We start from the raw sequence: 17,419 nt of genomic DNA, 5'->3' as shown, positions 1-17,419 counted from the left end.
CACGTCAGAACTCATAGTAGCCATCTTAGCTAAGGGCAAAGCCGAAGCCCACAAGCTTTCAAGCTGAAAACGAAGTATTGTGACAATCAGTGTAGCACATAATTACAGCCGCCTGCTGGTGCCGTAGATATGCATTTCCTTCCACGTCTTGGAAAGCACTTTAATGGCCAGTAACTGTAATAGTGTTTGTACGAGACTGCACGAGGTAATGTTGTGACCTAGGTGGACCTTCAAGTAGATTACAATGGTGAGTGTGCAGGGACTGGTTATCTGGGAAGACCCTGAAGAGGAAGCATTCACCTCTATTTGTTTCACTGTGTTCTCCTTCTGTCAGTCACACTGTGTCTCCAGTAGATGGCTTTGTCTGCTCAGTATTGGTTTGTATGTCCCACAGAAATACCTCATGGCTTCCAAGAAATGATCATGCCCCTACCGTCAGTCAGCACTCGCCAGCACCCCTACCGTCAGTCAGCACTCGCCAGCGCCCCTACCGTCAGTCAGCACTCGCCAGCGCCCCTACCGTCAGTCAGCACTCGCCAGCGCCCCTACCGTCAGTCAGCACTCGCCAGCGCCCCTACCGTCAGTCAGCACTCGCCAGCGCCCCTACCGTCAGTCAGCACTCGCCAGCGCCCCTACCGTCAGTCAGCACTCGCCCGCGCCCCTACCGTCAGTCAGCACTCGCCAGCGCCCCTACCGTCAGTCAGCACTCGCCAGCGCCCCTACCGTCAGTCAGCACTCGCCAGCGCCCCTACCGTCAGTCAGCACTCGCCAGAACCCCTACCGCCAGTCAGCACTCGCCAGAACCCCTACCGCCAGTCAGCACTCGCCAGCACCCCTACCGCCAGTCAGCACTCGCCAGCACCCCTACCGTCAGTCAGCACTCGCCAGCACCCCTACCGTCAGTCAGCACTCGCCAGCACCCCTACCATCAGTGAGTACTCACCAGCACCACCACCCCTACCGTCAGTGAGTACTCACCAGCACCACCACCCCTACCGTCAGTGAGTACTCACCAGCACCCCTACCATCAGTCAGTACTCACCAGTACCCCCACCCTCAGTCAGTACTCACCAGCACCACCATCCCTATCGTCAGTCACTACTTACCAGCACCCCCACCCTCAGTCACTACTCACCAGCACCCCTACCATCAGTCAGTACTCGCCAGCACCCCCTTCCTCAGTCAGTACTTGCCAGCACCCTTACCATCAGTCAGTACCCGCCACCACCCCTACCATCAGTCAGTATTCACTACGTGTAATGGCGACTATTAGTGTTGAGTGAACTTGTGTTTTCAAGTTTGGCGTGCAAGGTTCGGGTTATCTAAGAATTCCGTTATAGATTCCGTTACCACAGACCATATAAGTTATGGTCCATGGTAGCGGAATCCATAACGGAATTCTTAGATAACCCAAACCTTGTACTCCGAACTTGAAACCACAAGTTCGCTCAACACTAGCGACTATAGCTAGAGTAGTGCTCTGCAGTTTTTAAACTTAAAGTCCAGGAGGACAGTGTAACATGGAGACTGTACTAATGTCTGTGTGTTTGGTGCAATTAACCTGCGGCTGTGATCCGGACACTTGTAAATGTTGTGGCGTCAATAAAAAGGCCTAATTAGGCGCAGATGGGATTAGATGACAAGTGATTGTCTTTTCAGTGGTGGTCTGGAAAAAAAAAAAGAGCCACCATATTTGAGCAAGTATACGATGACTGATGGAGAAGGGGATTGATTACATGCACACAAGTCCATGTTGGGTTTCGCCCACATGTTTTTTGAAGGATCCAACAAAAGCTTCCATTGCAGATTCTGTCAAAAATATGGGACAGGATAGCACAGCATGCTGCGTTGCCGCAGATGAGAGGGACCACAAGGATAATATGTCAATTCATAGACTTTATTATACAGAACTACAACGCATTTCGGAGACTGCAGCATCTCCTTCGTCAGGTACCATATTTTTGCCCTATAAGCCGCACTTTTACCCCCCCCCCCCCCCCCAAAGTGGGTGGAAAATGTCAGTGTGTCTTATGGGGTGAATACTAATGAACGCTTCTATTATGGGAAGCGCTCATTAGTACAGGAGGACTGGGAAGCAGTCAATGCAGCGCTCTCCAGGCTCTGTAATCACAGCTGGCTGGTCCTCGGGTGCTGGCTGTGCTGTGACTGCGCACTGCGTGAGGACGTTGGTGCGCTGTGGACTCACGCTGTGCGTGTCAGGTCTCAGCACAGCTTGCAGCAGGAAGAAGAAGAGAGCTGTATGAGGTAAGCTGATATTTTTATTTTATTTGCTCTAAGCATGGGGTTCTGATCTAAGGTCTGGGGGTCCTTCACATTACGGGTCTAATATGAGTTCTGAATGAGTGGGGTTTATGCATATTGGGGCTCTTACCTGAGGTCTGGTGGTCATTCAAATTGGAGGTTTGAATGGGGGGGGGGGGGGGGTTCTGATCTGAGGTCTGATTGGGGGTCTTATTAACATTGGGGGTCTGATTGGGGCTCTGAGCTGAGGTCTAATGAATTTTTTTTTTTTCTTATTCTCCTCCTCTAAAACCTAGTTGCGTCTTATAGGGCAAAAATACAGTAGATAATCCTCAGTCAGTACTCGCTAACCCATACCCTCAGTCAATACATAAAATACCCTATACTTCATAAGAGTATAGGTAATTACAGAATATCTGACGTTTCATTGAACCATTTCAATAATCCGCTGCTATTAATCTGTACAGTTGCAAATTTAGCAGTAAGAGTTAAATCTGATGTGAGATCATTGATCTCCACACTATCTCAGTGAGCTCAGTGTGCGTCTGCCTGGTAAAGATACCATGGGGCACATTTACTAAATTGTTTGTGCCTGTTTTTATTCTAAAAAAGGCTGTTTTAGGCTACATGCACACGAACGTTAGGGCTCCGTGCCCGTGCTGCAAATTGCTTCTGTATACGGAACCATTAATTTCAATGGGTCCGCAAAAGATGCGGACAGCACTCTGTGTGCTATCCGCATCCATTGCTCCGTTCCGTGGCCCCGCAAAAATTATAAGGCATGTCCTATTCTTGTCCGATCATGCCCCTACCGTCAGTCAGTACTCGCCAGCACCCCTACCGTCAGTCAGCACTCGCCAGCACCCCTACCGTCAGTCAGTACTCGCCAGCACCCCTATCGTCAGTCAGCACTCGCCAGCACCCCTATCGTCAGTCAGCACTCGCCAGCACCCCTACCGTCAGTCAGCACTCGCCAGCACCCCTACCGTCAGTCAGTACTCGCCAGCACCCCTACCGTCAGTCAGCACTCGCCAGCACCCCTACCGTCAGTCAGCACTCGCCAGCACCCCTACCGTCAGTCAGCACTCGCCAGCACCCCTACCGTCAGTCAGCACTCGCCAGCACCCCTACCGTCAGTCAGCACTCGCCAGCACCCCTACCGTCAGTCAGCACTCTTTTTTTTTTTTTTTTCAGAGTTATGTCTAGATGAGTGAGAGCTCATTTTTTGCAGGACGATCTGTAGTTTTTCTTAATACCATTTTGGGGTGTGTATAACCTTTTGATCACTTTTTATTCCGTTTTTTTGGGGAGGTAAAGTAAGGAAAAAAACGGCGAATCAGCCATAATTTATTTTTTTCTGTTGTGCCATTCACCATATGGGATACATTATTGTATATTTTAATAGTACAGATGTTTTCACGTGGCGATGCCCATGATGTCGATTTTTTTTATTTTTTATTATTTATTGTTTAAGTATTTTTGGGAAAATGGGGTGATTTGAATTTTTACATATATTTTTTTAATATATTTTTTTTTAAAACTTTTTTCCTTTTTTTTTTTTTTTAGGTCCTCAAGTGGACCACAACATTCAATCATCAGATTGCAATTTGTATAGAGTGGTAGAATTTTCTCTTATTACCTTATATGTCGATCACTATATTACAATTCAGTGCTGCCACCTGCTGGTCTGAATTGTAATAAACAAGTAATGAGCCTAAACGTCTTGTACAGGCTCAGGCTCATTACTTACAAGTAACTCCTTCCTCGATCTCCGTCCAGGGGAGACGTTCCTGCCAACTGTCAAGAAGCCTTGTTGTGAGACGGCTAAGAATAGGACAGGTTCTATAATTGGGGGCTCGGCCGCATGGATGCGGACAGCACACGGATGATATCAGTGTGATGTCCGTTTTTTTTTTTTTTTTTGGGGACCCATACAGACCAAAAATACAGACATGTGCATGAGGCCTGAGGCTGGGGCTAGACCTAGAAATTTTGTTGCAAGATCCTTGTGATCTCTAGAATAGCGCGACAATCGGTACTCATATGTTCCAAAGAAGGTCGGCACTGCTCAAGGGATGTCGCGGTGCTCATAGGGATAAAAGACATCGCCTGTGGATTGCAAAATGCTAATGATTTATGTGTGATCTTTTCTTTAATTATGACATGTTGGGGTTTGGTCACGATGTTGAGAAACTGTCCCACGGGGAAACATGGAAGTGTTGTGGTATTAATGTCCCTTCCGTGACAGTGCCCTGCAGACGAGTCTTAGCAAACGCCTCCTTTTCGGCTTGCACTACGCTGAGACCGCGCTGGAGTGATCACAGTGATAAATTGCTCTAGCAAACTCTAGGTGCAGCCCTAGCTTTAGGCCTTATGCGCACAACCGTATTTTTGGTGGATTTTTTGAGGATTGCACACAGACCCGTTCACTTCTATGGGGCCGCAAAAATGCGGACAGCACAGAGATGTCATCTGCATGCTGTCCACTTCCATGCGGCCATGCCGCAAATGATAGAACGTGTGCTTTTCTAGTCCGTTTTGCTGAAGCAGGATAGGCATTTCAACAATGTGGCCCACGGAAAGTGCGGGATGCACACGGCCAGTGTCCACAATTTCATGTGTGCATTTGAAACTACACCCATATTCAGTAGCCAAAGGGCTCATGCACACAAGCGTATTTTCTTTCCGCTTCCGTTCCGTTTATTTTGCGGACCGTATGCGGAACCATTCACTTCAATGGGGCTGTAGAAAAAGTTACTACGTGTGCATTCCGTTTCCGTTTGTCCGCATGGCCATTCCGCAAAAAAGTAGCGCACGTCCTATTAGGCCTCTTGCACACGTCCGTATGGCTTTTTCAGTATTTTGCGGTCCGCATATTGTGCGTTCCGTTTTTTGCGCAACGGAACAACTGGCCCCTGATAGAACAGTACTATCCTTGTCCGTTATGCAGACAATAATAGGACACGTTCTATCTTTGAATGGAAATACGGAAACGGAAAGCAACCGGAGTACCTTCCATTTTTTTTTTTTTTTTTTTACAAACCATTGAAACGAATGGGTCTGTATACGGAATGCAAAAAACGGAATGTAAACGAAAAAAAAAACGCGTGTAAGAGGCCTTATTGTCCGCAAATCACGGTCCGAGACCCCATTCAAGTCAATGGGTCCGCAAAAAATACGGAACGCACATGGAACACATCCGTGTTTTGGGGATCCATACTGTAGAAAGGCTATGCCCAGCCCATATTGCTCATGTGTTTGGTGATTAATAAGTTACAGTTTCTGTATACGATCCGCAAAAAAACAGATCGCATACGGATATGTTTTGTGGAATAACGGAACGGAAGAGGACTTAAATCAGAGGAAAAAAAAAACCTCAGATACTGAAAAACAGACGGCAAAACAACAACGGGCGTGTGCATGAGCTCAAAGTCTGTAGTGTTTTTCTGATAAAACGGAGGTATTGCAATTCAAGTGGTCATTATTTTCCAGGGTTGTCCGGTTTTGGGTGGGTTCTTACCCTTGCTAGACGTGGTGCCACTACTCACCATCAACCTCTTTATTGTCAACAGGTGAAATTTAACAGCAAGCTTGTCAAGGGTGTGCTGGCACTTGAACTGGCCGGCGTCATTGGGGCGTACCTGCTGTACTTCAGAATGGATTCAAGCCAAGGTCAGGTTCTCACAGATGGAGATCCGCCACTGCCTGTGCATGTCCTATTTAATGGGCATTTCTAGTTTTCTTTGTATAATAAAATGAAAATGTAGTGTGGCATATTCATGTGCCAAAATTGCTTGAAGGTTGTGACCTCTCCAGTGCCGTGGTATAATAATGATGACGTATCCTCAGGTCATCAATGTTTGAAGGGATCATGGCGCACGGGCGTGCATGGCATCCTCTTCAATGCTTAACTGTACACTATAAGTGCCACGAGTCCACGACCCCTTGATGGGGGTGCCAGTGGTTTGGAACCACGCTGATCTGATGATAAATATTATACCACTGCCCAACCCCTGTCAGCAGGATCAAGGCTATAAAGGGTCACCTTCCCCAGGCCCTATTAAGTGCTGTACTAGGTGAATAGTGACTCTGGATCACTGATATATAATCTTTATATCCCCCGCATTTATACACTGAGAGGACTCCTGAGCATCCTGGACGCATTTCTGAGGTAATTTATCAAACTGGTGTAAAGTAGAACTGGCTTAGTAACCCATAGCAACCAGATTCCTCCCTTCATTTTCCAAAGGAACTGTCCAAAATGAAAGGTGTCAACTAAGCCAGTTCACACCAGTTTGATCAATGGCCCCATAAATGCGTCCAGGATGAGTCTAAATATATTCCGGTGAACAGGAGTGAGCATGGGCATATACACTTCTCAAAAAAATAAAGGGAACACTTAAACAACACAATGTAACTCCAAGTCAATCACACTTCTGTGAAATCAAACTGTCCACTTAGGAAGCAACACTGAGTGACAATCAATTTCACATGCTGTTGTGCAAATGGGATAGACAACAGGTGGAAATTATAGGCAATTAGCAAGACACCCCCAATAAAGGAGTGGTTCTGCAGGTGGTGACCACAGACAACTTCTCAGTTCTAATGCTTCCTGGCTGATGTTTTGGTCACTTTTGAATGCTGGCGGTGCTTTCACTCTAGTGGTAGCATGAGACGGAGTCTACAACCCACACAAGTGGCTCAGGTAGTGCAGCTTATCCAGGATGGCACATCAATGCGAGCTGTGGCAAGAAGGTTTGCTGTGTCTGTCAGCGTAGTGTCCAGAGCATGGAGGCGCTACCAAGAGACAGGCCAGTACATCAGGAGACGTGGAGGAGGGCAACAACCCAGCAGCAGGACCGCTACCTCCGCCTTCGTGCAAGGAGGAACAGGAGGAGCACTGCCAGAGCCCTGCAAAATGACCTCCAGCAGGCCACAAATGTGCATGTGTCTGCTCAAACGGTCAGAAACAGACTCCATGAGGGTGATATGAGGGCCCAACGTCCACAGGTGGGGGTTGTGCTTACAGCCCAACACCGTGCAGGACGTTTGGCATTTGCCAGAGAACACCAAGATTGGCAAATTCGCCACTGGCGCCCTGTGCTCTTCACAGATGAAAGCAGGTTCACACTGAGCACATGTGACAGACGTGACAGAGTCTGGAGACGCCATGGAGAACGTTCTGCTGCCTGCAACATCCTCCAGCATGACCGGTTTGGCATTGGGTCAGTAATGGTGTGGGGTGGCATTTCTTTGGAGGGCCGCACAGCCCTCCATGTGCTTGCCAGAGGTAGCCTGACTGCCATTAGGTACCGAGATGAGATCCTCAGACCCCTTGTGAGACCATATGCTGGTGCGGTTGGCCCTGGGTTCCTCCTAATGCAAGACAATGCTAGACCTCATGTGGCTGGAGTGTGTCAGCAGTTCCTGCAAGACGAAGGCATTGATGCTATGGACTGGCCTGCCCGTTCCCCAGACCTGAATCCAATTGAGCACATCTGGGACATCATGTCTCGCTCTATCCACCAACGTCACGTTGCACCACAGACTGTCCAGGAGTTGGCAGATGCTTTAGTCCAGGTCTGGGAGGAGATCCCTCAGGAGACCGTCCGCCACCTCATCAGGAGCATGCACAGTCGTTGTAGGGGGGTCATACAGGCACGTGGAGGACACACACACTACTGAGCCTCATTTTGACTTGTTTTAAGGACATTACATCAAAGTTGGATCAGCCTGTAGTGTGTTTTTCCACTTTAATTTTGAGTGTGACTCCAAATCCAGACCTCCATGGGTTGAAAAATTAGATTTCAATTTTTTAATTTTTGTGTGATTTTGTTGTCAGCACATTCAACTATGTAAAGAACAAAGTATTTCAGAAGAATATTTAATTAATTCAGATCTAGGATGTGTTATTTTTGTGTTCCCTTTATTTTTTTGAGCAGTGTACATCAGTGATCTGGAGTCAGGGGCAACAGTACTATTCATGTAGTACTGCACTTATTAGGGCTTGGGGGACTGGACAGGTACTCTTTAAACAAGTTATACTGCCTGGTAGGGTTGATACTGCTGATTGTAATGATCCTGTCTTCCCAAGAAAAAATACTTTTATTCTTTATGCAAATAAGGGGCGGGGCCAACCCTTCTGTTCTCCTTAGCCTTTCAATGCTGTCCATGGCCCTTGGGGATGCCATAACCGATTTTTACAAATCGGGTGTCATTTTAATCAGCAGGCTCGACCCTTCAGGTGCTCTTTAAAAGTAGACTGTATATATAGCCCAACTATGTATCAGCTACAGAAGAGCAGATGCATTCTGTAAGAATTCTCTGGTGCTGTGCCATCAATAATGCTATATATGAAGCAGCTAACTACCATCAATCACACTGGTGCCACCATTTTGACTGCTGTCCTTACTGTGGCATGCTGTATCTGCTTTATACCAGATATAATGGGACCTGTCAGCCAGAGTCCCATTGTTAACTTATTTATACATAGAACATTATTATTTAGAACCGCTTGGGGACTGATTTTACTTTTGAAGGCCAATTTTCTTTTGTGAACCTTGGAGTAGTGTTGGTAGGTCGGACACTCCTAGATAGATTCATCACTAAATTAAGGCTAGGTTCAAACCTGAGCGTTTTACAGTGCGTTCCTACGCGCTGTAAAACGCTCAACAGGCAAAAACCAATGTTTCCCTATGGGCATGGTTCTCACCTGAGCGTTTTACAGAGCGTACGAACGCGCTGTAAAACGCCCTACGCCCCAAGAAGTACAGGAGCTTCTTTGGGGCGTATTGTCGCAGTTTTTCATTGGATTCCTCTGTGGTTAATCACACAAACGCGCATACTACGCGCATTTCGAAAATACAAAAACGGCCCAAAATACGCCTCAAAAACGCCTGTAAAAAGCGCTTATCGAATACGCTCAGGTGTGAACCCAGCCTAAGTCTTCTCCATTTGGCGTACAGGTTTTTGCCGTAGTTAGTTGGCGTCTCACTACCTAAGGCCTCTTGCACACAAATGTTATTTTTTTTTTTACGTTCCGTTTTTTGCGTACCGTATACGGAACCATTCACCTTCCGTTTCTGTTTTTCCGTTCCGTTCAAAGATAGAACATGTCCTATTATTGTCCGCATAACGGACAAGGATAGTACTGTTCTATCAGGGGCCAGCTGTTCCGTTCCGCAAAAAATGGAATGCACACGGACGTCATCCGTATTTTTTGCGGACCGCAAAATACTGAAAAAGCCATATGGTCGTGTGTAAGAGGCCTACAGATTTGATGCCATCTCCTGCAGATGTAAGGCCTCATGCACATGAACGTATTTTCTTTCCATGTCCGTTCCGTGTTTTTTTTTATTTTTTATTGCAGACTGTATTTCAATGGGTCCGCAAAAAAAACGGAAGTTACTCCATGTGCATTCCGTTTCCGTATGTCCGTATTTCTGTTCCACAAAAAAAAGAACATGTCCTATTATTGTCCGCAGTACAGACAAGTATAGTACTGTTCTATCAGGGACCAGCTGTTCTGTTCCTCAAAATACGGAATGCACATGGATGTCATCCGTATGTTTGGCGGATCCGTTTTTTGCGGACTGCAAAATACATACAGTGGTGTGCATGAGGCCTAACAGTAAGAATATAAGTTGATATAAGTCTGAAGTTTGTCTTCATGTTCTCGTGGTAAGGACAAGTAGTAGGAGTCTTCGTACGTTTTCCTTCTAATTAATCTTGTGCTCGCTTTCCATCAGATTTCCGGCATACAATGAACAGGAGATTTCCCTCAGTTTTAGAAGGTAATAATGAATTATTATTTCTTCTGAAGTATTACTAGTAAATATAAATCTATTTGGATATCTAATACTTGTACTTAGTCTTATAAGGAACTGTAGGTGACCCTGAGCTTAAAGGGGTTGGCCACTATATGGCCCCTTTCACACGGGCGAGTATTCCGCGCGGATGCGATGCGTGAGGTGAACGCATTGCACCCGCACTGAATACCGACCCATTCATTTCTATGGGGCCGTTCACATGAGCAGCATGCTCTATATTCTGCGTTTTTCACGCAACGCAGGCCCCATAGAAGTGAATGGGGTTGCGTGAAAATAGCAAGCAACTGCGGATGCGGTGCGATTTTCACGCACGGTTGCTAGGAGTCGATCGGGATGAAGACCCAATCATTATTATTTCCCCTTATAACATGGTTATAAGGGAAAATAATAGCATTCTGAATACAGAATGCATAGTAAAATAGCGCTGGAGGGGTTAAAAAATAAATAAAAATTTAACTCACCTTAGTCCACTTGTTCGCGCTGTCGGCATCTCCTTCTGTCTCCTTTCTTCAGGACCTGGGTAAAGGACCTGTGGTGACATCACTCCGGTCATCACATGATCTTTTACCATGGTGATGAATCATGTGATGGACCATGTGACGACCGGAGTGACGTCACCACAGGTCCTTTACCCAGGTCCTGAAGAAAGGAGACAGAAGGCGATGCCGGGCTGCGCTATCAAGTGGACTAAGGTGAGTTAAATTATTTATTTATTTATTTTTAACCCCTCCAGCGCTATTTTACTATGCATTCTGTATTCAGAATGCTATTATTTTCCCTTATAACCATGTTATAAGGGGAAATAATAGAATCTACAGAACACCGATCCCAAGCCCGAACTTCTGTGAAGAGGTTTGGGTACCAAACATGCGTGATTTTTCTCACGCGAGTGCAAAACGCGCGCGGAAAAATCGCGGGTGTTCCCGCAACGCACCCGCACATTTTCCCGCAACGCCCGTGTGAACCCAACCTCAGTACTTTATACAGCATTGTTGGAGGCAGGGTAAAAAAAAAAAATCCAAAAAATCTGTCTGGTAATCTTTTTATAGTAAGCCACACCCCCTGAGCCCCGCTCTGCAGTGCAGCCAGTTTGTCCATGGCTGCACGTGACATGGAGGAGCTTTAGAGAAAGCTCGTCTATGCCTTTATTGTAACTGCACATGCGCTGCTTTTCCTAATCTGCCCCTGCGATCGCTCTGATTGGCTAGTCTGTACAGACTAGTCAATCACATGATCCTAATGCCGGCTGAAAGGTTCTGATTCCCACAGTCCGTGACTGTGGGGATCAGAACCTTCTAAAATGTGTGTGTATATATAATATCACCCCCTGTGGGCTCCAGCCCCCATTGTGCCCTTCTAATTTCAGTATGGCCGGCGGCAGCGCTGCTGATCCCACTCCCGCCCCGATCTGTTTCAGGATGGCCGAACGGTTAGCAGAGTGTCAGCTATAATATACAACTCACACTCTGTGTTGGCACCGATGTCGGCCGTTTAGGGGACCACTGTATGGAAGGGGTTAAGAGATGGAGGGAGCTCCCTCCCTCTCCCATCTGGCTGCTGTGCTGTGGCAGTGGCAAGATGCTTGATGGGTTAACAGAGGGAGGGAGCTCCCCTATCGGGCGCTGCGCTACTGTGGCAGCGTCCTGATGGTTACCACAGGCATCCGGCTTGCCTTGATATAGCTGATCAGGCTCCTGCTAAAGGCAGGAGCCTGATCAGGGATAGGCCTCTTGCACACGACCGTGTGCGCCCTGTGGCCGTGCTGCGCCCCGCAATGCACAAAGACCAACGGTGGGGCAGCCGCAGCGGATCGTCTTGACCCATAAAGAGTAATATCGATTGATCCAAAAATCATATGTACCCGAAAATGGTACCAATAAAAACATCAACTGTTCCCGCAAAAAATGACCCCGTGCACAAAATGATTGGCAGAAAAAAAAAAGAAAAAGAATAGCTTTCAGAAAATGGTGACACAGAAAAAACAAGATTTGTTTTGTTTGGCCAGGGATGTCTTGTGACCACTCCTCTGAAGATGCTTGCTGTGATGCATGCTGGGATTTTTACTTTCACTTTGAAGCTGCTCCGCCCACACAGCCTCTCATCAATGGGAGAATGCTATGCTGAATGCATTAGAAAAATTATATGTACACAGTATATCTCTCGTGATACAAATACCTTGTGGCTTTAGTTATGATCTGGGACCCTTTATTTTTATTTTTTTATGCGTACGGTAGCCAACCCCTTTAATTTAGTTCATCAGTTTATGGGAAATAATAAACTTTGAGGGACGAATTTGGCTGCAGAAAATCCGCATTAGATACATGTGGATGTAAAATCCACGCATGTCAATTTCTGCATAGATTCCACATAGATCTTTATTTAAACCTCCTCCACTTTGCTGCTGTAAAAGTGGGGGCTTTTTTGACCACAGTTCCAGGAAAACCTTCTGCACATACACTGCGTGCAGAATTATTAGGCAAATGAGTATTTTGACCACATCATCCTCTTTATGCATGTTGTCTTACTCCAAGCTGTATAGGCTCGAAAGCCTACTACCAATTAAGCATATTAGGTGATGTGCATCTCTGTAATGAGAAGGGGTGTGGTCTAATGACATCAACACCCTATATTAGGTGTGCAGAATTATTAGGCAACTTCCTTTCCTTTGGCAAAATGGGTCAAAAGAAGGACTTGACAGGCTCAGAAAAGTCAAAAATAGTGAGATATCTTGCAGAGGGATGCAGCACTCTTAAAATTGCAAAGCTTCTGAAGTGTGATCATCGAACAATGAAGCGTTTCATTCAAAATAGTCAACAGGGTCGCAAGAAGCGTGTGAAAAAAACAAGGTGCAAAATAACTGCCCATGAACTGAGAAAAGTCAAGCGTGCAGCTGCCAAGATGCCACTTGCCACCAGTTTGGCCATATTTCAGAGCTGCAACATCACTGGAGTGCCCAAAAGCACAAGGTGTGCAATACTCAGAGACATGGCCAAGGTAAGAAAGGCTGAAAGACGACCACCACTGAACAAGACACACAAGCTGAAACGTCAAGACTGGGCCAAGAAATATCTCAAGACTGATTTTTCTAAGGTTTTATGGACTGATGAAATGAGAGTGAGTCTTGATGGGCCAGATGGATGGGCCCGTGGCTGGATTGGTAAAGGGCAGAGAGCTCCAGTCCAACTCAGACGCCAGCAAGGTGGAGGTGGAGTACTGGTTTGGGCTGGTATCATCAAAGATGAGCTTGTGGGGCCTTTTCGGGTTGAGGATGGAGTCAAGCTCAACTCCCAGTCCTACTGCCAGTTTCTGGAAGACACCTTCTTCAAGCAGTGGTACAGGAAGAAGTCTGCATCCTTCAAGAAAAACATGATTTTCATGCAGGACAATGCTCCATCACACGCGTCCAAGTACTCCACAGCGTGGCTGGCAAGAAAGGGTATAAAAGAAGAAAATCTAATGACATGGCCTCCTTGTTCACCTGATCTGAACCCCATTGAGAACTTGTGGTCCATCATCAAATGTGAGATTTACAAGGAGGGAAAACAGTACACCTCTCTGAACAGTGTCTGGGAGGCTGTGGTTGCTGCTGCACGCAATGTTGATGGTGAACAGATCAAAACACTGACAGAATCCATGGATGGCAGGCTTTTGAGTGTCCTTGCAAATAAAGGTGGCTATATTGGTCACTGATTTGTTTTTGTTTTGTTTTTGAATGTCAGAAATGTATATTTGTGAATGTTGAGATGTTATATTGGTTTCACTGGTAAAAATAAATAATTGAAATGGGTATATATTTGCTTTTTGTTAAGTTGCCTAATAATTATGCACAGTAATAGTCACCTGCACACACAGATATCCCCCTAAAATAGCTAAAACTAAAAACAAACTAAAAACTACTTCCAAAAATATTCAGCTTTGATATTAATGAGTTTTTTGGGTTCATTGAGAACATGGTTGTTGTTCAATAATAAAATTAATCCTCAAAAATACAACTTGCCTAATAATTCTGCACTCCCTGTATTTGTGGATGTACCCAAAGGTGCTGCCCAGGATTAGATACATATGGTTGCTTTTTTTTAGAAAATGTGCCACATCCATGGGTGGTACCTGTTATTACAGTTCAGCACAATTGAATTGTGGACAGATGTGTCACTGTTTTTAGAAAAAAACAGCCGTGTTTTTCTAGTTTAGGACAGCACCTTTAAAGGGAGTATTCCCATATGGGACACTTATGGCATTTCCACATGATCTCCCTCTGGGATCTATTCCTATCTCCAAAACAGGGTCCTGTCACACCTGGATGGGAACGGAGAGAAGACGCGCATACGCAGCTTTATCAGTTAATTCACTGCATTAGGCACGTGTATGATAGATTTGGCACTTCCTAGACATGACAATTTCACACTAGTATTTTGCACAAAAATGTTGGTGTATTTTAAAACTCTGTGCTCCTTTTCAAAATTGTTTAAAATAAATCTGATGTAAGGCATCTATGCCAGGTCTTTAGTGCCAATGGGGTGAGAATTCTAGTGCATTTAGCTTAGTAAATCACATTAACTACATTGATTCAGTTCTGTCATATTACAATATGGCACTTGTAACAGATGATATTAATGTTTATACTCTGGTTTGTTAACAGTTTACTATAAATCTAATGAATGGGCTGGCAAACATGGAATCCGGGAGCGAGATGCACTTGCTTGGGAGACAAGGAAGAACTGGTAAATTTCTTATCTATCTAATCTATCTACCCTGTATATAGTCCCCGGTTTTGTTATTTGTGATAAAGAATCATTTTGGATGCTGCTCAGGAACTGAGGTAGGTAGCCACATGCTGATTAATCCCATTGAATGGAGTGAATCTGCTGCACATTAAAGTGCAAATCTGCAATAGAAATCAGACGGTAAGACTCCGATTCAAAATGCAGAATTTCTGTGTTGTATTTTTTAGCCAGAAAAACCCATTGTCTGAACATACCCTAAGCTATTATTATTTTACATTCTGTTATTGAGATGGTGGTTTTACAGTATAGATATTGTGGACCTGTCATAGTGATGCTCTGTGCCCACTCCCATCCTGCTGTATGGGCCGGGCACGGGTGCCACATCAATCACATAGCTTCTGCCCGGGGCCAGCTGCCAGACTCCTGTGTTCCATGCTGCCTAGCTGCTAGGTCTCCTCCTGTGTGTGTGTGTGTGTATTAGTTTCTAATGAGCTAATCAACTCTCCTATATATGCTAGGCTGTTTGTTCCACCATTTGCCTGTGCAATCTCTTAGATCTTCCTTAGGTCTTTTCTAGCTTGCTAGACCCTGCACAATAACTAGAATCCATTTGTCTGCCTGTGTACCGACTTCTGCCTGATTCCTGGACTCTCTCTCTGCTGCTTGACCTGACCCATGCCTGTTCACCGTACTGACCCGGAGCCGCGTGCCCTGAATTTTGGACTGGTTTACTGATTTGCACAAACTCTGCCTGCCCTGACCTCTGCCTGCGTATGAGTATTGCCTAGTCCCTTGGTGCTTTGCTCTGGTGTCTCTGACTCCCGTGGGTTAGCAGCCAACCACTCCGATTGGTTGGCACAGTGGATCCACACAGCCATAATAGGACCATTTATTTGGATTAAAAATTCTGATATTTTTGGTTTAGCTTACATGTAGCTAAGTGGTAGAAAAAAAATGTTCAATTAACATATAGATGTATTTTTCTTTTCTGCAGACATGCACCACCAAACCATCTAATATCTGCACGGACATCAAAATACATATCCTGCAGAGATTTATCTTCTTTGGCGTTTCACCTCATGGACTCTATCGTGAACCTGGAAGTTGTTGCTATTGTTAAGATATAATTGAGATTTCCAATTGTAATCATCAAGATCTGGAAGCTAGTTATTGTATCAGGCCGAAGTGGCATTTTTGTAAATTACATTATTTTTAACATGCGTCTATGGATTTTTCTATTGAGCTGATGTTCTTCTGTACCCCTTGTATGGGAAATGGAAATGCAGCTCTCAATCATTAGGAGGTCTCAATGCAACCTTATCCACACAGGACAGTATTCAATTGAAAAAGTCCAAAACACTTCAGGGTACATTTATCAAACTGGTGTAAAGTAGAACTGGCTCAGTTGCCCATAGCAACCAATCGGATTCCACCTTTCATTTTGGACAGCTCCTTTGGAAAATGAAAGGAGGACTCTGGTTGCTATGGGCAACTAAGCCAGTTCTACTTTACACCAGTTTGATAAATGACCCCCTTCATTTCTGCTCATTGTCCCAACATGAATGCATAGATATCTGAATACATTTCTTTAAAGCCTCATGCACATAATCGTATCCATTTTGTGATCCGCAAAATACGAATACCGGCCATGTACATGCCTCATTTTTCAACTAAAACTGGCTATTTATGTCCGCAAAACAGACAGAATAGGCCATGTCCTGTAATTTGCGGAACAGCCACATGGATTTGAACAGCTCACAGAAGACATCCGGGTGCTCTCAACATTTTTGTGAACCCATAGAAATTAATGGGTCTGTGTGCGATCCTCAAAAAAAAATGCGTATCGGACGTGAACCAAAATTACAGTCGTGTGCATGAGGCCTAAGTTATGGCTTATTGCTAGTGGCTGTAAATATAGGTCCTAACTTGCTGATTGATTACACACCATGGCTGTTGTATGCGCCGAATCTCTATTAGCGGGTGGTGCACATGCTCTGCTACATGTGACAGCTGCACTTTATAAACCCAGACTTTAGATGCTTTTAGAAATTTATTTTGATGTTTGTTTGTTTTTTGTGATGCTCCCGCCCTCTTTATATTATTCCAATAGATTTTCGGTTAGGTAATGAGACAAGAATCAGCAATAGTCGCAAGCAGCATTTTCTCCATAAGAACCTTAGAGGTGTGACGAGTGACACGGTAGACAAAAACATCTCTATCTGTTGTCAGGACCAGTGTGGGTCCTAGCATCTAGACCCTATTCTTTGTGGTTATAATACATCCTATTGACATATCCATAAAACATTTTCATGGCAAAAGCAATTTAAGAATTAAAGTACACAGATACCTTTGACCTCAGGCAGGTTCTGCACAACAATAGGTAAATCAAGACTTAGGCCTCTTCCACACGAACGTTGTGCATCCGTTCCATGCATTTGGGACCGCAATTTACGGTCCCCAATGCACAGGCAACGTCCGTGCGGCGGCCGGGACGGATTGAGACCCATTCAACTTGAATGGGTCCGTGATCCGTCCGCACCGCAAAAAATAGAACAAGTTCTATTTTTTTGCTGTGCAGAAGCACTCCGTAGTGCTTCCGTTCCG

General features: G+C 45.3%; 1 protein-coding gene across 1 annotated transcript; it reads left to right on the top strand.

Annotated features, from left to right (window-relative positions):
- The first annotated feature begins 6 nt into the window (after nucleotides 1-6).
- On the top strand, nucleotides 7-16,045 carry CEBPZOS (CEBPZ opposite strand). Its single transcript, XM_040429541.1, has 5 exons — nucleotides 7-247; nucleotides 5,835-5,934; nucleotides 10,011-10,055; nucleotides 14,731-14,812; nucleotides 15,810-16,045. Coding segments are annotated over exons 1-5 (231 nt in total). The 5' UTR covers nucleotides 7-244; the 3' UTR covers nucleotides 15,811-16,045.
- The last annotated feature ends 1,374 nt before the right edge of the window (nucleotides 16,046-17,419 follow it).

Source organism: Bufo bufo, chromosome 4 (assembly GCF_905171765.1).
Source record: "Bufo bufo chromosome 4, aBufBuf1.1, whole genome shotgun sequence".
In the NCBI taxonomy this organism is placed as follows: domain Eukaryota; kingdom Metazoa; phylum Chordata; class Amphibia; order Anura; family Bufonidae; genus Bufo; species Bufo bufo.
This window is presented reverse-complemented; position numbering and strand designations above follow the sequence as displayed.